Here is a 26,417-nt window from a genome sequence, read left to right on the forward strand (position 1 = left end):
GTGGCTTATCAATATTCTCTGTGGGCTTTGTTTTGGATGATTTTCATTGACATTATACTAATTGGTTCATGCTTTAGTTAGAAGTTGAATGAATTATTTTTAATTGTCCTGAACAAAACTTCCATTAGTTTTAATCCCATCTCTTATTGAGGGACATAAGATCCCATACTTAGTGCTCTCTTCTCCAATTATTCACCATATCAATCCTATTAGATCATTTAAGAAGAGAGAGTGAGTTACCCAGTCAGGTTCCATGGATGAGAGTGGAGTTAAACACAACTACTGTGCCATCATCTTACAAATTCTTTCTTGGACATCACTATTTGGAGTGTTCTCAGTAATGTTGCTATGCAAGTGCTATAAGCTCTTACTGCATCCATGACACCACCATTAGTATCAATATGCCAGATCCAAAGAACAGGTTTAGATAGGATTAATCCCTGTTTAGTTTTAAGATTTACAAGTCAGTTTCTTTTCTTCTTTCCTATCACACACCAACATAGCTTTAAACTCTGACTTTTAGCTGGATCTTATGCCAAAATGAAACTTGTTAATTATAAGCTTCAGACAGTTAGTTATACAGTATGTACAGTGAAGCTAGAAGATTGAATGGTTGTGTTTGGGGACCACTGATTCCAAGAATATTTCACCTTTAACTTTGAATGGGGTTGTATTTCTCCTTTCAAGGGTGGTGTGCAATCCGAGGCCTTCCTGAACTCACAATTCCTGCTCAGTGAGTTAGCAGGTAATGCCAGGAAGGCTTTGCCACAGCTTCATCTTATGCCTCAGTTGTACCCTTTCGTAGATTGGGAAGCCTCTCAGTCACCCATGCACTTGTCACTTCCTGGCTTAGCTACTGCAAAGCACTCCACATGGACCACTTGGAAGCTTCAATTGATCCAGAATATAGTGCTATGTATAGCTATGGACATGCTTTCCTATGATCATGTGACATCTTTGCCCCAGTAGCTGATTGCCAGTGTGTTTCCAGGTATGATTCAATATGTTGCTTAAAACTTATAAAACCCTTCATTATGGGATCCAATCAGAGGGACTGCCTATTTCCTGTGGTGCCTATCCAGGCAATGCAAATTGACAAGGTTGGCACATTTGAGGATCCTTTGAATAAAAATGTTGTCTATCAAGTCAAAGGAAGTATGCCTTCTCTTATCAGAGTGCCTGCTCTCTGGAATGAGATCCCCCCTGAAATCCTGATACGGTAATTCCCATCTTGTTGGCATTCTGAAGAACCATAGAGAACTGGCTGTTCTCCCAAGCCTTGGGCGAGAGTAGCTGGTTGTCAGTTGTTGACGGAATGTTTTGGGGTTTTCTGGCTTCAGCAGTTTTGCTTTTTTTTTGGCCTGAGTTTGGTTTTATTGTTTGTTTCTCTGTGTTCTACGGTTTTTATATTGTTTTTATGTATTGAAAGCTGCCTAGAGTGGTTTGGAGTCAAGCAACATCAAATCAATTACTGTATATGTGTAAACATGGTGCTTTTTTCATGTGACTGGTATATTCTTCAACCTTTTTTTAAAAAAAAATCCTGAGTCCTGGATAAAATATTGTGTTTTTGTATTACATATAAAGTAAATATTAAATGTAGTCCAGATAAATTTAGAACAGAGATTCTGGTCAAGCCCCAAAGAAGAAAAATGAAGGAAGAATGCAGGCCCAATTTAACACAGGAGAAACAAATAAGTGCATATGTCAGCAATGGTAGCAGCGGCATAAAAGTACTGGCAGTACATTAAAAAGAGATATGTCATCATTTTATATTATATTCCCCTGCATAATCCCTATACTTCTCACTTTTTTCCATAGAATGTTCTTTATAACAATGAATGTTTTTTCAATGTTCGAAAGTATTTACAATGACCAAATAATATCCCTGCAACCTGCTATAGAGGTTGAAAAACACTTCAAAGTGATATTAAACAAGCCTACCATATGTTGCTGATTTAAAGAAATTCCCCACATTTCAGAGCATGATGGGTTTTTTTATTACGTGTATGCTTCCTACTGCTTAATGTATGGTTTATCATAAGGACTCATCACTAGCCATATGGCTTTTATTATTTATGATGTTCCACTTATTATTAAACAAATAGATGTGGCTTCCATTAATCCAAAAATATTCTGTGATAATCTTCATAGTACTTCCAGCTGGTACTGGACACATCACTACAAACAGAAATGACAATTTTTTGCTGTGTTTGTTACTGAAATAATAATACTGAGATTCCTCTCTAAAGTTTAAGTGTGAGGGATTCTGGTTCATAGGTTCTGAGTCTTCTTATATGGTCAATTAGATTTTTTTCCCCATGATTAATACTGTGTGAGGCTCAGTGCCATAAAAACATGATTATTCCTATCTTTTGTGTCTCAGTACACTTTCATTTAATGAGCATCTCACTATACTTTTGTTTATATATTCTAAATAGATTTTTTCCTATCAGTGAGTAATGGTTCATTCAACCGTTACTAAATGCACAAATAAAATTTCAGTTCCTAATAATGGCTGCATATTATGTTTGAACTGAATAGTATATTTTACACCTTAAAATCCATTCAATTAGCATAATTTAGAAAACATTTTACTCACAGAATCCACCAGTTAATTACAACCAGTAATAAGCAGTAATATAGCCTTAATAAAAATGTGAAAATAAACTAAACATAATAAAATATTTTAACAAGCTACAGATGGAAAACTTTAAAAGGAGCCTTCTTCTAGCCTTCCAGAAATACAGATTTCATTGCCCAGAATCCCTTAACTGCTATGGCTACAGCTTAGAATTCTAGGAGTTAAAAATCACATATCTGGAAGTAACCTAGTTTAGATAAGACTGCAATAAAAGCTAAGCTTTCCATGACATAATTTATTTAGTCAAAAAAGAGATGAGTCACTCAAAATTTCCTAAGGATAAAGATTGTTTTTTTACTCACACTAGTCATTGAAATGTAAGATCTATAATTTAGTGCAATATGGTGAGCAGACCTTATTTCCACATACAAGTCTAGTTTTAAAATATAGTTAATGTAGGATGTTGTATTCTTTGGCATAATGGCAATTTAAAAAGCACGCTGTGTTCCATCAACCACAGACTTATTATCTGGCATTCAGCACAGAACAGCTACTGTGATGGGAGAATAGTTGAATAAATAAATTCTTCTTCCCACCCCAAAAAGGAAAACAAAGGAAACGGAAAACATCTCATTTTCTCACTGTGGTAGCAAATTCCTAGCATTATTGTACTGTATTTTGCCCCATTTACCTAATTCTGCTGATCGGCCATTATGTTTAGAAACTACAGGTAGTCCTCAATGTTCAACCACAATTGAGCCCAAAATTTCTGTTGCTGAGCGAGATGTTTGTTAAGTGAATTTTCCCCCATTTCACAACCTTCCTTACCACGGTTGTTAAGTGAATCACTGCGGTTGTCAAACTAGTAACACAGTTGTTAAGTGAATCTGACTTCCCTATTGACTGCTTGTCAGAGGGTCGCAAAAGATGATCACATGGCCCTGGATGCTGCAACCATCATAAATATGAGTCAGCATCTAAATTTTGATCATGGGACCATAGGGATGCTGCAACAGTCAGAAGTGTGAAAAATGGTCAAAAGTCACTTTTTTCAGTGCCATTGTAACAAACTGTTTTAAGGATTACTTTTATACTTTGAAAGGCAGGACAAGTCAGATGCCTCATATAACCCAATGGAGCAAAACAGGAGGAAAAAAAAAGTTGCTATTCATTTTTATTGCAAGTGAAATTTTCCATTTGCAAAATACCTAGTAGAAAGAAGAGGGCAATGAAGAGCGCATGACAATATCACTGTCTGATATTGAAAAAACCAAGAGTTAAATTTAAGATTTTACAAGATGCCAGGGAAAGAGGGGGACTCAAGGCGCCGAATTTGAAATTGTACTATGATGCGTTTGCCTTGACCTGGGTTAGTGATTGGCTTAATTTAACTAACAAGAGAATACTTCATCTTGAGGGATGGGATTTGGTATATGGATGGCATGCATACTTGCTTTACGATAAGAAGGTAGACAGGGCTTTTAAATCCCATATTCTTAGAAGTGCTTTATTGCGTGTCTGGAAAAAGTATTATTATAAGTTAATACCAATTTGGGGAATTCCTGGACACGTGATAGAGGGCGTATCTATGGGAGTGAGTATGGATATGGTTTCTTATAAGGAACTACTTAGATTGCAAGGGAATGATTGGCAACTTAAACCAGTAGAGGAGTTAAGACAAGAAAACATAAGTTACTCTTGGTTTCAATATACCCAATTGAAAGCTAGGTGGAAGTCAGATCAAAAGGTTGGCATCACAATTACAGATCAAAATTTAGTAAAGCAAATTAGAGATTCAAATTGTGCACATATAAAGAGGATATATAATGCTTTAATTGAATTGGATTCGGAAACGGAACTGGTTAAAGACTGCATGATAAAGTGGGCACAAAATATTCAGGAACCAATTTCGTTGGACACCTGGGAGATAATTTGGGTCAGAAATGTTAAATTTACCCAGGCTCAAAATTTAAGAGAAAATTTTTATAAAATGTTTTTTAGATGGCATCTGGATCCCAAGAAGTTGTCCAACATGTATCCTAATTTACAGTCTAAATGTTGGAGGTGTGGTAGTTTAGAAGCTACTTATTTTCACATGTGGTGGACTTGTAGAAATATAAAAGCTTTTTGGATTAAAATTTGGTGGAACATTCAAAAGATTTTTAAGAGAAAGATAAAGGTTTCCCCGCAATTGTTTTTATTGGGTATTGTTGTAGATTGTGATGTTAAAGAAACTAACTTGATTTTGAACATGATAACGGCAGCACGGTTACTGGTGGGACAATATTGGAAGAAGGATAGTTTGCCCACTGTAGAAGAATGGGTGTTTAAAGTTTCGAATCTTGCAGAAATGTCTAAGATTTCTGCTTATTTGAAGGATCATTCACAGGAAAGATATATTTCAGTTTGGAGGAGATGGATAAATTATATTCAAAACAAATATGGGACTAAAAAGTTCCATTTAGCTTATGAATAGATTTTAGTGGGATATTGTTATTGGTACGTTGTTTGTAGTTATGTTAAAAGAGAGTTAAAGTACATTATGAATTTGGTTAATTGTATATTATGCATAATTTTATTTAGAATATGATTATTGTAACTATAATCCTGTATTTAGCTCTGGGAAGTGGGGGGGGAAGTGGGTGGGTTTGGGGTGGGAGGGATTTGGGGATATATTGTAAAATTTTGTTTTTGTAAAACTCTTTAATAAAAAAAAGACAATATCACTGTCTGATTGCTGGGAAACTCCAGCCATTCTATAAGCAATAAGATGGATCCCACATCTGATAATGCCATATTCTTCTGCTTTTGTTGGCTTATACTGGCTTGTAAGGAATTATCCTTTTCATTGGAACCTTGAGTCATGCTACTTCCTTACAATTAAAACCATTCTGAGGTCAGGAATTTGTTCTGAATATTAAAACTGAATGACCCTCATTGTTATTTCATCCAACAATCACTTCCTGTTTACCTGAAGTGCTCTTCATAATTTAGACCATAACTATGGTTTAAAACAAGAGATCCAGAAATACGACAAATCACCCACTGATTTATGATTAGATCAATTTTACTTTGGTTCCTTCTTATTATAGGTTATGTTACAGTAAAATACAAAAGTTATATACAAAAGTAGTCAGCTGTAAATCTAAAATAGTAAATGTTTAGTCAGACTCAGGGCTTTTTTTCTCATAGAACGCTCAGAACGGAGTTCCAGCACCTTTTTTGGATGGAACCTTGTAGGGTAGGCAAGGCGGGTTGTATGACATGTGTGAGTTCCGGCACCTTTTTCTTTTACAAAAAAAGCACTGGTCAGACTTATGGTACGTCTGTATTTATTGTTGATATTAATAATGTGTATGTTTGTTCCTAGATACAGTTAAAAGTTGTGTAGCAAAGTTGTCCTTCAGCTGTCCCCTGAAAGGTCACTATTGCCTGTACAGTAAATCCAGTTTTGCTCTCATCAGTCACCAGCCTCAACTTTGGATCCATATCATGTTTCTCTTTCAGCAGGTGTGTGCAATATGAATATAAACATCACAATAAGTGTTAAAGTGGCTGTCAATTAAAATCAGTGTTAACTGTAATCCCTTGAGATATATTGATGTAAATTAATGTTGTTCTGAAGCTACTCACCTCCCACTCGGACGGTTGAGAGTTCAATCCTAGGCAGCCAAAAGATGTTTGTCTATCAGGGCGCAGAGAAAATATCTGCTGTGAGCTCTGCATAGCCATCAGGAAGGGCATCCAGCCAGTAAATGCTCAGTTCCATTCAGTTGCTTCAACTCCACCCTTATAAAAGGGATTAAAAATGTTTTTTAAAAATGTTTTTTTGGGGTCATTTTTAGACTTGGTTTGCACTGAACAGTGATTTAATATTGCCATTCACTGTACTGATTTGTTGTTGTTTTTTAAAAAAACAGTTTATTATTATTAATTATTATTATTATTATTATTATTATTATTATTATTATTATTATTATTATTATTATTATTATTTATTGAATTTTTATACCGCCCTTCTCCCGAAGGACTCAGGGCGGTGAACAGGGCATATAAATAGAAATACAAAAGTTAAAAAAGGATTAAATAATTGCCCAATTAAAACAATCAGAATATAAAACCCATTAAAACGCTGACATTCCCCCATCAGGCCAGGCCAGCTTGTTCGAATAGATGGGTCTTTAACCCGCGCTGGAAGGAGTGAAGATCCAGTGCCATCCGGAGCTCAACCGGCAGTTGGTTCCATAAAGCCGGGGCGCCCACAGAGAAGGCCCTCCCCCTGGGGGCCACCAGCCGGCATTCTCTGACCGGAGGCACCCTGAGGAGGCCCTCTCTGTGGTAACGCACAGGGCGGAGGGGAGTCGACGCCGGCAGAAGGTGGTCCCCGAGGTATTCCAGACCCATGCCATGTAAGGATTAAAAGATTTTACATAGGTAATTAGAAATACATTCAAATAAAGTGAAAAAATATAGCGCGGTAAATGTGGAAACGAAAAAAGAAAAGAAAAAACAGAAAACCAAAAAAGAAAATAAAAGAACAAAAAATGTGAAGCAGGGTGGATAGATAGATAGATAGATAGATAGATAGATAGATAGATAGATAGATAATAGATAGATAGATAGATAGATAGATAGATACAGAGAGAGAGAGAGAGATGATAGATAGATAGATAGATAGATAGATAGATAGATAGATAGATAGATAGATAGACAGACAGACAGACAGACAGACAGACAGACAGACAGACAGACAGAGGGAGATAGATAGATAGATAGATAGATAGATAGATAGATAGATAGATAGATAGATAGATGTTTCAGGGTGCGGTATCATCAGTACGCTGATGATACCCAACTTTTTTTCTCCACCCTGAACCAACCCAGTGATGCCCTCACCGTGATGTCTGGAGGCGGTCCGGATCTGGATGGGGAGAAACAGGCTTCGTCTCAATACTGCCAAGACTGAGTGGCTGTGCATACTGGCATCTCGGACTAACCAGTTCATTCCACCTTTAATGATGGGGGGGTGAGGTGTTACCCCCCATTGATAGGTCTCGGAACTTGGGCGTCCTCCTGGATTCGCGGCTCAGTTTTGAAGACCATATAGGAGCCGTGACCATGGGGGCCTTTGCCCAGGTTCACCTGGTGCGCCATTGCGGCCCTACCTGGACCGAGATGCCCTGTGAACAGTCACTCATGCGTTTGTGACCTCCCGATTGGACTACTGCAACGCTCTCTACATGGGACTGCCCTTGAGGACCACTCGGAGGTTTCAGCTGGTGCAGAATGCAGCCGCGCAGGTTGTGATGGGGGGTTACCAATACTCCCATGTAACACCTTCACCCCGCGAGCTGCATTGGCTTCCGGTTGCCCTCCGGGTGAGATTCAAGGTGCTGGTGATGACCTATAAAGCCCTAAATGGCTTGGGTCCGGGATATCTGAGGGAACTAATTATGAATTCAAGTTGATAATAATTTTATGAACTACTTATTATTGATCATTCCCTTTGTTACGATATATGTGTGGATAAAATATATTTGTGATGCTAAAAGTAGATTCAAAGCAAAATCATATTATGGAACCACTGCCAAAAAAAGCAGTAGACAAAGCAGTCCAGGATCTAGCTTCCCAAGTCCTCCAAGTCTTGCTGAAATATGTAATGAAGAAGATGGCTATTGCCCCACCAAGTATGCTCCATGACAGCCTCAATAACTTGGCTGGATGTCACACAAGACCACTGAGCAGTTCCCATTCCATTGGTGCCCAAACCAGCACCCCTAGGCAAATGAATGCTCTGTAACACTAAGGGTAGGTATACTGAGGCTGCTATCCCTATAACCATGCAGCATGATGACCCCATTGTCATAACCACTATCTGGAGAGAGATCTTTTTAATTAGTACTGCCATCTCATCCATCTTGTCCCTCCTTGGCCATTAAGTGGTAATGCTGCTTATTGGTAGATCTTCAACCTATGGTCAGTTATGGCCCTTGCCTCATACAACTTTCCTACCATCTCTCATAATGATGCCAAATAAAGTTGAATATTCTGCTTTTTAAAATAAGGATATACATACATACTGCAAATTGTGTTTCAGTTGAATTGAGGGTTCTGCCAATTACCAAACAACTTTTTGAATGAGGAAATGGAAACAAGTTTGGAGTATCCTATGTAGAAGCCTTTTAATATGAACTTCTGGCAGAGAATAGCAGCTACAAGTTTGACAGTAGCTTCAGGTCCCATTCACAATATGGGAGAGTCACTTTCCTGTGATGAGTTCCAATACTGCTGAATATGGTTTGATATTATAATCACACTGTTTAGGTCAATCTTATTGCCCCACTGCCCCTCTGCATTTTCAGTTATACCCGCAGTGTGTTCCAGATTTGCTGGTGTGTAAGCCTGATTACTTTTTGGTGTCTACTGGTAATAATGTTTATGGTAGCAAATTAAACTTAAATTAGATGTAAAGAGAATATGTATTTGCATTCAGCCACAAGCAGTTACTCTAGTCCATAATGGTTCCCTTTTAATGAGCTTCCCCTTCTGCTGATGGAGCTGGCTGGAAATTCTGGGAAGTGGGGAATGCTATAATAATTTTCATTTTAAAAAATGTAATTCTCCTTCTCTCTTAAGTTCATGTGGAAGCCTCTGTACATGCATCAAAGGATTCTTTGCTCTGATTACTGTTATGCTTTCTCTTGCTGATCATTCTGTACAATCCTAGAGTCTGGGCAAACCAATTAAGTTTTATGACAGAAGTGTTCATTATTTTCATTATACTATAATTACTGTAATTACACACACATAAACATGGACCATTTTATTATGGACTGCCAATTAAGTTAAAATGCAGGTAATTTCCACATAGTTGAGCTGTACATGCTTACCTAGGAGTGGACATCTCTGAATACAATTAACTTTACCTAGTAACAAACATGTATCAGCTTATATTGTTGATCCGTTTAATTTGAAAATACATAATTGGAAGCAAATCAGGAAAACTAAAATAAAATTGTTTTCTAATGTCAAGCATAATATTTCAGCTGGATACAAATCAATTTTTCTTTCTCTGAGACTGCTGTAATTTGAAAGAAGGGAGTCAGTCCCAATTTTTTCTCTTTGCTTATTTTAATAGTTTAAAATCTTTGTAACTACTGTCTATGAAAATTCTATGGAGATATTTGTAAATACTACTTAACCATAAGTTTGAGTTTGACAAAAATAGGAAAGAGAAGATTGTGTTGAATCAATTTGGTTGTGGCTCTGAGAATTAGACTTTAATTTATAGATGAGTCAATGTGTTCTGCTATGATAGATGCTTGGGTTGTGTTTTGCTGAAAAGCTGCTTATAGCATTGGTAAGATCTTTTATAAACACAGTCTATGCAATTGCATGACCACAATTACACTATGATTTGCATTATCTTGCACTAATGCTTAAAGATGGATTTGTCAAAATCATGAAAATCTTTAAATTCATTTAAAATCAAAACTATGTTGAATTTTTGTTCTAATGTAAGTCATTCATTCAAATATCTTTATGTTAATTAAGTTTATGTTAATAATTACATAAGCTCCCAAAGAAGCTATGCTGCCATTGAAGCAAAACATTACCAGCTTCATTTGAGAAGAGCTCTCTAAAAATTTTCTCCCACATTTACTCCAAATATTGTCCTCAGTACTCTGCACATAGATACTGTCATCAATATCTCCTATAGTTAAAAAAATATAGTTTAAAAATATCAGGCCCAAATCATTGTTTGACCAATGGTTATTGATTATGTGCCATCAAGTGGTTATTGACCATATACTATAGATAGATTTTCTCCATGATGACCTATCCCTAATCTGGCCTTTCCAATCTTAAAGAGGAGCACTCATCAATGCAGTAACTGAATCCATCCATCATAGCCATCCACTTTTTCTCTCCTTCCACTTTCCCAACATTAGACACCTTCCCAACTTCTCCTGACCACTAAGTCCAAACTTTTAGCCTAGACATTTGTGCCTTGAGTGACAACTCTGAGTTGATTTGTTTGATGATACCTTTGTTAGTTTTCTTGGATGGCCATGGTGTATAACAGAATAGCAGAGTTGGAAGGGACCTTGGAGGTCTTCTCAGGTGTCAGCTGCAACATAAAAATTCAAAAACATAAATACATTTCCTGTCCTGCTTTTTCAAAGCCCAAGTTTCACTTCCATAGAGCATCACAGGAAATTCCATATCTTGCACAATTCTGATGTGCATGGTCACAACATTTTAATATCATTTCCAAGGCGTTCATGACTACTCTGCCCAGTATTAATCTATGGCATGTTTCTTAAGTTTGCCCAATAGGATCATATTTTTAGAACACTGATTTAATTATTAATTGCAAAAAATGTTTTTTGCTAATGTCCAATTTCATCTAGAGATGCAAGGGTATTTAACCTGATACGGTGTACAGGATTCTTGCAAATGGAAAAATAATACCTGAAAAGTACTGGTTTTATGCTTGATAGTTTTCTTGCACTGTGTTACCTAGTTCGATAATGAAATGTCTGCAAGAAAACCACCAAGCTCAGAGAGCACCAAGGACCCCACAGTTGAATCCTGAGCTACAAATATTCTCTTCAGTCAGTATTGTTTTTTTCTTTTTGTCCATTAGGGCTTGTTTCCAGAACCATTGTCCATGCAGAATAATTCTTTGCAAGTTCTGAAGACCTTGTGGGAAAAAACTCAGCTTAAAGGAACACATAGTTTTGAAACTGCAATGGTGCAATCTACATTTCCACACAAGAAGGTATTTTTTTCCTCATAAACCTTCAAGGGGAGGGTATGTTATCTTTATTTACGGCAAGAAAGACCAGGACCATATCTCTGAATGCATATGGTGAAGGCAGTTATAAATTCTCAAAAGTTGGAATTTTGAAGGTGATGTTTATTGCTTGATATGTGAAGCTTTCAAATGAAAAATGATGGGAAATGGTTACAGAGGATTCTCTCCATCCGATTCATCTTTGTTATATCTTTGATAATCATACATGGCTGGCTAAATATATGAATAATTTATAATATTGTACCTTCTGGTTTGCTAGTAAGGTTTCGATTGCTCTGGCCTCCAGAGTTTTAAGCTTCTTGTGATATCCAACATCTTTTTAATCCCTTCTTTTTACATGCATTGTTTTAATTTATTGTATCTCATCTGTGTTCAACCAGTAAGAAAAATGAAGTCTTCTTCAGGTCAAGCTCAATTTCTGTTGTTATCTTGACAATAATCATACTGTTTCTTGATTACAGTCTGGACTGCTTTTTGTTGCCTTTTTCTCTATTGCCCAGTTTAGCCTACAGCCCTAAAAAAATCCCTTGTAGTCTCTACCCAAATCCTAGCCAGGAACAGCACTGCTTATTAGCCCAGCCCACACAAGGACAGTCAATTTCTACCTGCTGAGATAGATTAGAAATTTCACTGTATTAATAATATAAGTATATTTTGTCTCTGAAGATCAGGAATAAAAGAACAGTACCCTTTAATATTTTTCCGTGATGCAGCCTTTCTTCACGTGGTTGCTATATGACAGCACTAAATTATGTGATCACAGAATATAGAATAACAAGGTTGGAAGGGATTGTGGAGGTCTTCTTGAGCAGGAGACCTTACCCCATTCCAGACAAATGGCTGTCCAATCTTTTCTCCAGTGATGGAGCACTCACAACTTCTGGAGGAAAGCCATTCCACTGATTAATTCTCACTGTCAGGAAATTTCTGCTTAATTCTAGGTTGGATCCGAAGCTAAAGCAAAGTGACCTAGGCCTATAATTCTTCATATAGTCTGTTGAATGAAATTGGAGACCATCTTACTTATTCAGCAGCCATCTGCCAGATACCTTCTGGAAGTGCTAATTTCCTTCTCCCATTGTAGATCTTCAGAAATATACTGTCTGTTGTTGTTATTCAGAAATATACTCCCTATGAAAATCCTACCAATCTGTCATAGGTAACATTCATTGTCTTTCATGACTGGAGGACAGTGGCAAAGCAATACACAGGAATTCAGTTCTGATCTTTGCAATGTTTCCATTTATGCCATCTGTTTGTAGAAATGTCTTGAGTTTTCTCACTAATCTTTTCCACATGCTGTTGATATATGAACGGAAAATGCAAATAAGCTTTTTTCTTATTTACAAAGAGAGAGGGGGAAACTCATTTCAAATAGCAGAGAAACTATCATAATGAATTGTTTAGTTCCCTTTTGCAAAGTCACATAGTTGTGGGTTATGGCAGGGACTCCAGAAGAGTAATTATTTGCGCAGGCTCTGTCGTGTCAACCTTTGCCCTTTGAAAAGATTACTGTTTCAAAGCAATTGCATTTTCAAAGATTGTAAATAATACTGTTTCAAAGTCAGCAAAGAATTTCTGGTCAAATCTATTAATCTTTAATTGGGTTCAATTGAATCTCCGGCATGGAATCTGTTTAAAACAAAAACATATTTGAGGTAAGCCTTAACTGACTACAATTTTCTTTTTTATAACAAGAAAAATATATTTGCAACCCTAACTTCAAATTGCATAATTGAAACCAAGCAATGAGAAATTCTTTCTCAATCCTTCAGTGATGCCTTGCTTTAAAAAATCTAGAAATAAATTAGACAAGAAAAATGCTATTTCAGTCACGTAGAAAACCTCAAAAGATGACTCTTCAGCAAGGAATGTTATCATTTCCTGCTTTGATTACCAAAGGTAACCCACAGCAAATCATCAAATATTTTTAAAGGCTCCTTGGTTTTATTTATTTATCAGATTTGTTTGCCACCCATCTTGCAAAAGCACTAGAGCAGACATGTCAAACACAAGGCACGGGGGCCGGATCCGGCCCGCGAAGTGGTTTCATGTGGCCTGCAAAGCCATCCTGGAAACAGTGAGGGAACGGCCCCCACTGCCTTGGCCCTGGCCCAGAGACCCTCCTTCTGCCAGAGACCCTCAGATCTGTCCCACTCCTGCCCAGGCCCCCATAGGCACCCTTGATGTGAACGATGTAGAGCTGGCCACGCCCACCCAGTAGGCCATACGTACTCTAGCCATGCCCACCCAGTAGGCCACGCCCACCCTGGCCATACCGACCCGGTCCCCTGAGGGCAACCGCGATGCTGATAAGGCCCTCAATGAAATTGAGTTTGACACCCCTGCACTAGAGAATTTCTGGAAGCCTGGCACTCTGATAAATTGGCCCTCAATAGATATATAGACGTAAATAATATTTACATATTGTGCAGAAGAGATTATCAACAAGCCAAAAAGGGAACCAAAAAACCCAAAACACCTTCTCACCAGCAATCAACACCCAGATGAATACAGATTAACTCCAAGATTAACATCAGACCAACAATTAAGTAAACAATACCCTAATCAAGGAATTGCCAACAAGGGAACAGTAAGCAACCCAATCAAAGAGCCTCTAAAATCACCCCAGCAACACTGATAGGGCAAGCCACTAAAATATAAACTGAGAGCAAACCCCATTCCTTACTAGCATGGTTTATATTACCTAGTTTGGGTAATGAAACATCTGCAAGAAAACAACCAAGTTCAGACAGCACCAAGGACCCCTCATTTCAACCCTGAGCTACAGATACTCTCCTTTACTGACAACTATTTTAGTACATATAATGTGAAAGGTCTATATCATTCCTGTTCTCATATCCACCTGGTTCACAGAATTTTCCAGATTCCCACACATAATCTTTGCCTATATATAATCTTGATTTTCTGATACTTCTCTTATTTTCTTACTAAGAAAGAAAAAGGAATAGTTGAAATAATGGTGGAGTTGCCACAAGATTTTTCTGCTTGGTAGTATTAGGTGAGTTTCTAGAAGGAATGCTACAAACTCAATCTAGAAATATTTTCAATTTTTTTCACTTGCACTCACTTCCAAGAAAGTAAGTTTCTGATTATGCCTTTAAACTTATTCTAAAAATTAAGGGACTCTATTTGGCATTTGTTGTTTGTACATACAACTATGATAACTACCCTACTGAGTACCAGCATGATGAAGAGAAGAATTGCAATTTTACTTTCAGCTCTGTGGCAACACATCTGGATTATATCCAACAAGATTTGTATCCATTCCCTTCAGATATGAATTCTATCAGCATGCTTGACTGCATGCATTGCAAGCATGAGGACAAGCATAGAACTAGTTTGACATTTTCAATCTACATGTAACTATTAATGCTGCTAGTATGAAGTTATTCCATACCACATTATTTTTGCTTTCTTTCTAAAGCTGGAAACATATTAGCCTCAATTGCTGATGTAAACACATTTTAACAGGCCATGTAGCCTCCTTTGACAGCAAGTTTAACTGCCCTGCGACATAAATCTGTTGGACTCCACTGGTTTCAAGACAAGAATATCCCTTTGTGGTAAAAGATTTAGCTTAAACAATTTTCCCTGAGAAAATACTTCTAACACAAAAGTGAACATGAAGAGATAAATTGATAAAGAGCAAGTTAAAGCTAAATAAATCTGATTGGGGGGGTTTGCTGTTTTAATTTACAGCTGGCCAATTTTAACATAATGAAGCATGTCAACTATACCACTCTGCTATATTTAATCAGAAAGAGCCAGATGTTTTATATCAGTCAAATAATTTTAAAATGCCTGGCATTCTAAATATGGTTAAAAATTCTTCACTGGGGAATCTTTTAAAAAGTTTTTTAAATATTTCTTTTTCCCCCTGGTTGATTGAAATAGTTCTTTTAAACACTTGTCATAATTACTCAAGAGGTAGGGAATAGGAAAACCTTATCCTTCACTATCTGGCATAGTTTCCTCAACCTGGATAAATCTGTCTTTGCTGGGGACCATGAATATATTTGATTATACTGTATTGTGTTTTGTAGAAATTATTGTCAGGCATTTATATGTAGTCACTATTATATCCTAGAACAGTGTCTATCAACCTTGGCAACTTGAAGATATGTGGATTTCAACTCCCAGAATTCCATAGCAAGCATGCTGGCTAGGGAATTTTGGGAGTTGAAGGCCACACATCTTCAAGCTGCAAGACTGTGAATTACTGTGCTAAAGTGTCCACTTACATATCTTCTGGGCAGGGACAGAAGAAAAATTGGTCCCATCACAATTTTTAAATGAATCTATCAGTTTGATTCTGATAGATATATGAAAAACACCCAGCATGTAGATGCTTAACCAAACACACCAACAGGATTTTGCAATATCTAGTAATAGATGTGGAATGGGACAACTTACCACAGCCAACTCACCCTGGTGAACTCGCTGCAACCAACTTATCAAGGGTCAACTTGCTGCTGGACAGTTCAGTGTGGGATAACTCAAGAGAGGGACAAGTGAATTGCAGCAGGCCTTGTCTTGCTTTAGGTTTGAACCTTCTCAAGTTAGAAATCCTCAAGGTTGGGGCGAACCAAAGCGTAGAGTCCCAGTAGCCCGTCAGACAAGGAGTGTGCTCCATCGACCAAGCCAAGTGCATCACGCCCGGGTAGTCTCTCCACAGATCCAGGTTGAGGGCATGGTGCATCTGCAAGAGGAGGCCCGCCACCACCACTTCTTCCTGGCATGCCTGCTGCAAGGGCCAGCTTCTCTGCTGACATTCAGGTAGCGATCCTCCACCTCTGGCCTCACCAAATGCAAAGGGCTGGAAGGGGAAGTGGTGAGCTAAGTTTAGTTAAGGTTTGCTTGCATGGAAAGGAAAAGGGAAGATTTGGAGCTGAGACAGAGACAGGAGAGATGGGAAGCACTGACGAGAGAAAAAGCAGGTGCACTGGGGGAGATGAAAAAAGAAACAAGCTCAACCAAACAACATGTTCCTAACCATTTCTACTTGGGAGTCACCTTTGCCAACTTTTAAGCAAACTTATCTTTCATGCCAGAAGTAGGCATATTCTGTAGGAATACAGAAGTAGCCCCTCAAAAACTTGCCAGCTTATTCACCACCATTTTACTGTTTCTTAATTTTGTTTACATGGTGGAACTAAACAGATTGAAGTTGGATGCGTTGCTTGATTGGAAAAGCCTCAGTTTGGGTGATGTATTGCAGTTGAATGGTTGATTGCCATAAAAATTGAATTTAGGGGCTTACACAGGTTTATTCTATCTCTGGTGTTCTCTCTGTTTTTAAGACAAAAAGAATGGTTTTCAGGAGTTACAGATAGGCTGCTTTATCCCCCTGGGGTATAGTGGGAGCAAATGGGCTGATCTGGTGAATCCCCAAGGAATCCTTCATTGACCCGCCAGGAAAATGCCTCTGGACTGATTAGGAATTCTTTCTGGCTGAGGAAATAGCGCCAGAGAAATCTGAGACCCCTTTTAAAATGAAGCCAGTGAAGAACCCCGAGCCTACCACTTCTCCTTCCAGCCCTGCACATTTGATCACTCTGGAGGCACAGGGCCAGTACTTAGATGTCAGCAGAGCAACTGGCCCCCACAGTGAGCACACCAGGAAGAAGCAGCTATGGCAACAGGCCTACTCTCACAGACGCATCACACCCTCAGCCTGGAACAGTGTAAGAACTATCTGGGTGTGTCGTACTTGCTCCACGGTCGACAAAGCACATGCCTTGGCTGATAGGCCACTGGGACTCTCTGGCCTGTCTCCAACTTCGAGGCTTTCTAACTTGAGAAGGTTCAAACCTAAAGTAAGACAAGACCTATGCAATTCACTTGTGTCTCTCTTAAGTTATCCCACATTAAATTGTCCCATGGCAGGTTGTTCCATGGTGAGTTGACAGTGGCGAGTCAGCCATGGGAGTCAGCCATGGTGAATTGTCCTTTATCTTAATGGATAATGGTAGAAAAAATAGCTTACAAAGGTTATAGACACTGGGAAAATTGCCTAGAAAAATAAGTATACTTATAGGAAGATCACATAAATATGTGAATAAATATGGATAACTTTTCTATCAAATATCAGAATTTAACATTCAGTTGTAAGATGAGCTATGAAATGCAAACTAAACTGGCAGAACCATCCAGGTTCAACTCCTTGAGCAGGATGTTGGACTAGAAGACAAGATCCCTTCCAGCTCTGCTATTCTGTTAGTCTGTTATCTCTGAGCCACTGAGAGAAATAATCTGTTATCATCATTAAAAAAGTGTGGGCTTTCTGCCATCCATATGAATGCTTCCTTAATTTCCACTGAATTTAATGGGATTTCTTTCTAAATGCATATTTAGCATTGTGCATATAATTGTGTGTTATTAACCATTAATACTAATTGTTAAAACTGTTGCTAAAACCCAGTGTTTACCTTCTACTGGTATAATTTCATATTTATCCCATAAGCAAATTTGTATAAATTATTTCAATGATTTAAGTGTGTAATTATTATTGACTACTGCATATGACCAAATCCATGTATATCAATCAAATCAGTCTGTATGTTTGTTTTTAAATAAATTTTCATAGAGGGTTGTGTTCTAATTTTCAGTTATGCACATGTCACAGAAAATATTTTTATAGTGTAATGCAAATTTGCTAGTCCATAAATTTTTTCAGATGTATTTATATCCTTACATATTTCTGGTCAATTGCTTCATAGGTATTTTCAAAGGACAGCAGGTATGTTGCTTTTAAAACAAACATTGCAACATTTTCTCAATTCATTGCAAAATAATTTCTATTGGCTTATAGTGTCACTTGTCAGGGAGAAACTACTCATTCCTGTACTTTTAGAGAACCATATAAGATAACAAACAATTATCTTTTATTTACTGTGAGAACTAGGGCAGTTACTTTTATCATTCACATTTATCATTCAGCAGGGAAAAAATTTTAGTAGAACAGCTCCACAGTTCATTATAGGACATCTTAAAAAGACATGCAAAACAAAAAGAAAGAAAAATCCTGTGTGAACAAGAAAATAGGAGATTTCTTCAAAAATATAATGATGTCTTTATTAGAAAACAGGGCTGGACACCTACTTTGCTTCCAGGATCTGTAGAAGATGTTGTCAAATGAAGGACAATATCTGTATGCACAAGAAAACATGTGATGTGGAAGGGTGAGATCTTCTTCATAGAATCATGGCAAAGAGGGCTAATTAAAGTTGAAATTATGCAGAGTTTTAAGGCTTTTTCTGCTTGGAAGAGGACAGAATCTTCTTCATGCTAATAGAGAAAGAACTGTAGATCTGTGCAGTGGATACAAAGAAACATAAATGATCTGGGAACCGGATTTCTGGATAGGATAGTTGAAAGTCATTCTTTCTTTACAGTTCCTATTGCTGTTATCAAGACTGGAACAGCAGCCTTTACTCCAACAAGATAATGGCTGGACCGTAAAGAGAAAAAAAAATCTATGGATGTACTGAGCCTTATTTCTAGTGTTGATTGCCACAATCTAGTCCCTGAACTGTGATCACTCCAGTAGGGTATTACCATTAAAAACCATTTAAATCCAGATTCCAATGTCATGACGAGAACATGATTTTTCATCTCCATTTTTAAAAACTTCTACAATAGTTCTCAATAATTTGCAGGTGGTTTATGTTTTATCTTTAATTAGAAATGAATTAGAAAGCAGTTAATATGTATAAAAGCTGCAGTACAGACACAGAATTCAGAGATGATGTCATAATATTATTTAGCTTCTTAATCTATTAATGGAACAAATTTGTCTAGTCTAGGTTTTTGTGAGAGTTTCTCTGTAATTAATATCTTAGACCAGACATGTCAAACACAAGGCCCAGGGGCCAGATCCGGCCCGCGAAGTGGTTTCATGTGGCCCGCGAAGCCATCCTGGAAACAGTGAGGGAACGGCCCCCACTGCCTTGGTCCTGGCCCAGAGATCCTCCTCCTGCCAGAGACCCTCAGATCTGTCCCACTCCTGCCCAGACCCCCATAGGCACCCTTGATGCGAACGATGTAGAGCTGGCCATGCCTGCCCAGTAGTCCATATGCACTTTAGCCACGCCCACCCAGTAGGCCACGCCCACCCAGTAGGCCATGCCCACCCAGTAGGCCATGCCCACCCAGGCCACACCCACCCGGCCCCCTGAGGGCAACCACAATGCTGATGTGGCCCTCAATGAAATTGAGTTTGACACCCCTGTCTTAGACTAATGCCCAAGAAGAATCTCTCTAAGAAAAGTTTGCTGGGAGAAGGCTGCTTGTTTTCTTTTCATTATTATTTACTTTGGCTAAACTGAGTACCTTGTGCCATAATCACTTAAAAATAAGTGCTCTGATTTCATGTCACTTTGGATATGTGACGAATCTAACACAGCTTGCCATCATTTTGCCTATCACTCTGTAGCTTCATGATGGTTTCAGTATCACATTGGTTAGAAAAAAGAGATCACTCTTTGCCAAGTTTTTTTTAAGTATGGAAGCCTTTGGGCAGTGTTGGGCTTCAGGGTTTAGTGATTGTGGTCTAGACAGATTTCCTGATGTTTTGCCAGCAACTGTGTCTGCATCCTCAGGGGTAAAATAGGATGCCAGCCACAGCTGCCAGCAAATATCAGAAAATCTGTTATCTAGACCACAGTCACTAAATCCTGAAGCCCAGCTGTGCCCAACAGATACTAGCTATCAAAGACTACACCATGGAGATACTGTTTGCTACTTAGGAGCCCAGGGAAGCCATGATATCTGCATAGTTACATGTTCATGCCACATCCCACTAAATATGCATAGAATGTGGGAAACAAATAGGAAATCATAACTCAAGAGAAGATATGTGGGAATAGAGTATGATGGCCCCAGGGAAGCAAATAAGGAAAGTCATTTGCACCCAGGTTGTAATCACACAAATACAAAAAGGGCAGAACTTGCTCATCAAGGGCTTGATGCTGCTTCTATCCTTTTGATGAAAGCCTTCAATTTTGCAGACATCTCTGATCACAGAACTTCCTACCTTACCTACAAATTCACAGAACAAGAATAGAATAGAATAGAATAGAATAGAATAGAGTAGAGTAGAGTAGAGTAGAGTAGAGTAGAGTAGAGTAGAGTAGAGTAGAGTGGAATGGAGTGGAGTGGAATGGAATGGAATGGAATGGAATGGAATGGAATGGAATGGAATGGAATGGAATGGAATGGAATGAATTGAATTGAATTGGAAGGGACCTTGGAGGTCTTCTACTCCAATCACCCATTCAAGCAGGAAACCTTATACCATTTCATGCAAATGGCTGTGCAGTCTTTTCTTAAAAACCTCCAGTGATGAAGCACCCACAACTTCTGAAGGCAAGCTCTTCTACTGGTTAATTGTTCTTACTGTTAAGCAGTTTCTCCTTAATTCCAGGTTGCTTCTCTCCTTGATTAGTTTCCATCCATTGTTTCTTGTCCTGTTCTCTGGTGTTTTGGAATACTGGATGATATTTCCTTTACTCCCTATCATGCATGTACACTCCTCTGAAATAGAAATATCACTTGCCAATAAGTCCATTATGAAAATGCAACAGAAAGGGTGAATTATAAAAAAAGATCACAAAGGCCCAGATAATGCCTTGTTGGACACAAACCTCCCTAGAGTGTTAACTCATGGGGAGGACCTTACTTCCAATGTACAAATGGGTACATACGTACAACCTGAAAAATTGCAAATAGAGTCTGGGACAAAAAGACTCCTGCCTGAAACAGTAGAAAATACCTGCCAAAATTCTCAGCTACTGGTAGTTCATAGATTATATTATATCTCAATATAAAAGTTTATTATTGTATATTTAATTCGTTAGTTAAAACTAAAGATGTTTGCAAAACATCATCCAGAAGAGTTTTACCATCATATAATGATGAAGGGAAGAATCCGGTGCTTATAAATGTTTAGTTCACATTCCAATGCTTATAAGGGATTTAACTTTATTGCTTTACTTTTGCAGGCAATCAGTTGCATGATAGTCAAATCCATTCTTACTTTCCTTATATTCCTTTTTTAACTTGCTTAGGATCTGGACCACATACAGTTACATCTGGAAGAAGTAAGGTTCTTTGATTTATTCAGTTACAATGAAGAAGTGAGGGCTTGGCAATGTTTCATGTGTAACAATCCTGAAAAGGCAACAGGTAAGAGACTTTTCTTCAGAAGAACCGAGTGATACAAATAATACAGATTCAGAATCTAATAAATGGTGTTCTGCATAAAATATCTGAATTATGCAATCATGTTATTAACTCTGAGAACCTGCTTGGCATAGAAATTAAGGTTTACCTTTGCCTTGCTTGGAAAATTTGGCTGTAACTTTACCTAAACAAAGTTAGGTCATTATCATCATCAGAAAAAAAAGGAAGAACGAGAGCAAATTAAGGTAGAAATGACATCTAAAATCAAATATTTTTGCACAGTCTCTTAATATTCTGCCAGATCACTTTTGAGGTTGCACTTTTACCTGTGATTTCAATAGTGAAGTGTGGCCATTCCCATAGGACAGAATTCAATTATTGATGAGTTTTGTTATTTTAAAATTCAAGAAATCGTAGGTTATTTAGTTGAGTAAATGAAACATATAAATTAGGATGTTTCAGCATTGCTGACTGAATAGAATTAGAGATGGTTGGTTATTTGGTATTCTATCCAATTCACTTCTCTTCACTTTTCTTAATGACAGAAGAGCTTCTATAAGCAGAATCAGAGAGGCCAGCTGTCTTTCTTATCCTCCCATAGCCTTTTCAAAACCACATTCAGAAGGTTTCTCAAGAATAAATTAGAATGGAGAATATTATTACAGTAAATAGAGAGAAGTTCTGTCATAGTATTCAATACACAATATAATAGAATTGTGTATTGAATATTAACATGAGATTTCAGGATTGAAATAGTGTGAGAGATAATGAGCAAATCCAAACATCAAATCTAAAATTTGAGATTCCATATTTGACAAATTTAATGGCTGAGGCAATTCCACCATGCTGGAGAAAATGCAATAAATGCCCATGGTACTGTCCTTTAAATAAACAGGTAAAATGTATTTATTTTAACATTCTTGATGCTGTTACTTTACTTTTTTTAACATTGATAGTTGCTTTAGCATATTGTTTACATAAACTTCATAAGATTTTGCAGAGCAAAGCAGGAATAATTCTTTTTGTTCTGTAGGCTTTTTAAGCTATTGGTAGATGATGGGCTCTATTTCCTTGTCAATTTCTTTTTCTTCTGAATAGACCTCAGCAGAATGGAATTGTACTAATTATTCTTTGGGGCCAATATGTTTGTGCTGGAAACATTTCACTGTTTTGGACAGATGGAGTTATGAGAAATAAAACAGATGCCAGTTAAAATGACTTGCCATCTGAAGATGTGAAACCATTGAAATTATTCAGCAGGATAGAAACAACTGGCTGTTAAGGAGTTTGGATAACTTTATAATGCTGACTGTTGACTATTATGCAGAGATGAAAAACCTTTTTTAAAAATCCACTAACATCATACAGCTTTGAATCCATGAAGTGCTTTTTATTGCATTTCAACTGGCTCATTTTTGCTTCAGAATTAATTCTATGACATTTTCAAAGGCAAATGTATTCACTTTCCTCAGTAGCACATCTGTTCAAGGATATGATCTAGACTGAATTATTATTTGGTTAAAGTGTTTTGTTTTCTTTTTGCAATGGCTAAGCAAAGTGAATTAAAACTGAAATCATAACCACACCAACCAGAAGAATACGTTATTGGTATTAATAAGATGTATTTAAAGTAAAAGTAGTGATGTTATTTTATTCTGGAACTTCCTTATATAATACAAGTTCAGACATTTTAATATTATGGTATATCTTGATCCTAATACCCTTTCTCCAAGATCCATACTAAAAGCTCCTAGGAGTTTGCACAATCAACTTACCTTTCAGTCTGTTTCCTCTATTTCTCTTCCCTCTTCCCTACAATTCTACATGGTATATCCCAATTCTAAATTTATGTATGCTTCCAGATTTTGTTTTTATCCCTTTATATTTTATTCTGCTGCTGTTATTTTACCCAGAGTAGACGTAATAGCTAGAAATACATATAGAGAGAGCAGTGGAAGGCTTGTATTTATTGGTCCTACATGCTTAATTAAGTTCTGCCTCATTGATCAGTGAAAAGCTTGTTCACATAACTATCTGCAATATTCATAGCAAGGACCAATTTTATTTATGTTCCTTTATGTTTCTCTGCATTACAAATTTATATTTCATTGAACCACACTGGCATTTTTGAAATGTTCTATAGCTCATCGCTTTTGGCAGCCCATGGAAGCAACTTCTTATGCTTTGTACATGCTCATAGGGAATATTAACTATAAGGGCTTTGGTGCTCTCTCACCTTGAGGTTTTCTTGTAGACATTTCATAACCAAACTCAGTAACATCAACAATGCTAGAAGGGAGTGTGTTTGGAATCAAGGAACTTCCAAAAATACTTCCACCAACAGTGACAGGGCAAACCCCACTCCCTTTTAGCACTGATGATGTTATCTAGTTTGGTAACTGAAACTTCTGCAAGAAAACGATCAAAATCAGAGAGCACCAAAGACCCCACAGTTTAATCCTGAGCTACAAATATTCTCTTCTGTGGGTAATTGATCAACTGCTTATCTGTCGCTGTGGTTCTTTAAATGTAATCAGAAAATCATCCCTGTGCAGGTAATTATTCTTGGGATATTTTTGTTTCGTGAGTGTATGCCCATAAAAAGGTGATTTCCCCTATCTTTCCCAACATTATTCAGCCCTAGATAGTCTGATGGGATTATGAAGGTACAGGAATGCCCACGTGGAGGCAAGCACAAATGAATGGAGAAGGATGGTCACTGATAAGCAACATATTCTTTTTCTGCAGTTTAAATATCTTAATATATTGATTATATATAAAAGTCTGAATATTGTTTTTGCAGATCTGGATTCTCAATAAGTTACTAGAATCTCAACATCATGAATTTCCCAAAGGGCATGTGTTGGCTGCTTTTGGTAGTCCTTAGGAACAAAATTCAACTAAAAAGGCATTTAAGAGATCTGAATGTATAGTTTTATCAATTCCTGTCTCTCTGTGTTATTTAAAAGTAACCAAAGAGAGATAGAGAGAACACCAAACACTCTAATGTAGAACATACTGAATCAAATGTTTGACATAAAAAACAGACCATATCAGGGGCTTTCTTTGCTCATTTCCTGCTGTCATAGCCAAAATAAAATAGATTAATTTTCTAAATAGTCATCTGCCATATAGAGAGCATATTATTTTTCAGACCACTACAATCCTCACTCTTAAAATATATTTTAGAGACCATGTATATTTGTCAGCATGGCTCTTTCTTTATATGTTGCACTATAGCTCCCATTATTCTTAGCCAGGACATCTGGAAGGGCCTGATAGGACTTTGATCTTCAGCTAATAGTTTATTATTCAACTTACACCACCAGCATATCTTTTATTTGTTTATACGATATAGCTCATTCTCATGAGTACAAAAATGCCATGTAATATCTGTTTAAAAATAGCTTATCTATTTAGTTATGTATCTTTTGCTATGGACATTAGAGCAGGGATGGGGAGGAGAGAACGTGAGATTCCATTTTTTGGTGACAGTTTCTTTTGATATCTATTTAAAGAAAGCTTTTTTAAAACACACACACACACACACACACACACACACACACCACTAGAATCTGACATCCTATTTCATCAGTTTAATCGTGAGATACCCTGAAAACAGAATTTGGACATACACGAATGCCGTTTACACATACAATTTCATTCATACCATATAGAATCATTCATACCATACTTACTCATTTATGCACTATATACACATTCCATTCATATTCCTTTCACATCCTTCTCCTCAATCAGAAAAAACAGATTTCCCACTGTTTATAAGAATTAACTAGATGATGGTCTTCTCTGATTTTCCTCCCATTCCTACATTTTCCATCATCCCTATAACCACTTAAAAATTAATTAGGGCTTTCTAATGAACACTATGAAAAGACTCTATGGTTGATCATGGAATATTCTTAGAGGTCATGCTAATGTAATTTCTGTCTGAAGCTTGCAACAATTTACATTTCAGCATTTTCTTTACTTAAACCTATAAACCTATAAACCTGTAAACCACCCTGAGTCCTACGGGAATAGGGCGGTATACAAATTCAATAAAATAAATAGATAGATAGATAGATAGATAGATAGATAGATAGATAGATAGATAGATAGATAGATAGATAGATAGATAGATAAATATATGGTGGTACTAATGAAGGAGAATATATGTAACTCATGGTTGAAATGAGGGGTCCTTCGTGTTGTTTTCTTGCAGACATTTCATTACCCAAACTAGGTAACATCATCACTGTTAGACTAGCAATGATGTTGCCTAGTTTGGGTAATGAAACATCTACAAGAAAGCAACCAAGCTCAGGGACCACCAAGGATCCCTCAATATATAATGGCTTAGTAAACATACTGTAAATAGGTAAAAAAATAGTGACCTAAATTAATTATATACTTCAATCCAAAGTTGGGTTAGGGGGCAACAGGAGAGACTTCAAAAAAAGTCTAAGCAGGTTTCGACCAAGAGGGGAATCCACCAGAAACATCAAGGTCATGCATTAGATTGAGAAGTGAAACAGGTCATCCTGGATGAAGGCCATGGCAAAGTGCTTCCCTATTTTTGCTAAGAACCCTACATGGATATGTTTGGGTAGTAAGCAAGAGCCAAGGCTTATTCAAAGAAAATTTTACTATTTTTTTTACTATAAAATATGGTTTCCAGGACTACAATAAGCTTTGAACAGTGGGCTGCCCACCCATGATTTATAATATTTTAAACACCACTTTTTCTTAAATCCCTTCATAGGTAATCTTATCATTAGAAGAGAATATACTGTATGTAGCTCA

At 37.3% G+C, this 26,417-nt stretch overlaps 1 protein-coding gene across 1 annotated transcript in view; it reads left to right on the top strand.

Moving 5' to 3' along the window:
* VEPH1 (ventricular zone expressed PH domain containing 1) overlaps positions 1-26,417 on the top strand; it is a gene marked incomplete at its 5' end in the record, with an annotated part of 113,425 nt that overhangs the window by 77,321 nt on the left and 9,687 nt on the right. The window contains 3 exons of the mRNA XM_083364603.1: positions 5,955-6,094; positions 11,235-11,369; positions 21,497-21,614. Of these exons, the coding sequence (XP_083220729.1) occupies positions 5,955-6,094; positions 11,235-11,369; positions 21,497-21,614 (393 nt within the window). The remainder of the gene's footprint in view (positions 1-5,954; positions 6,095-11,234; positions 11,370-21,496; positions 21,615-26,417) is intronic.

Source organism: Vipera ursinii, assembly GCF_947247035.1.
Source record: "Vipera ursinii genome assembly, chromosome: 5".
NCBI lineage: Eukaryota > Metazoa > Chordata > Lepidosauria > Squamata > Viperidae > Vipera > Vipera ursinii.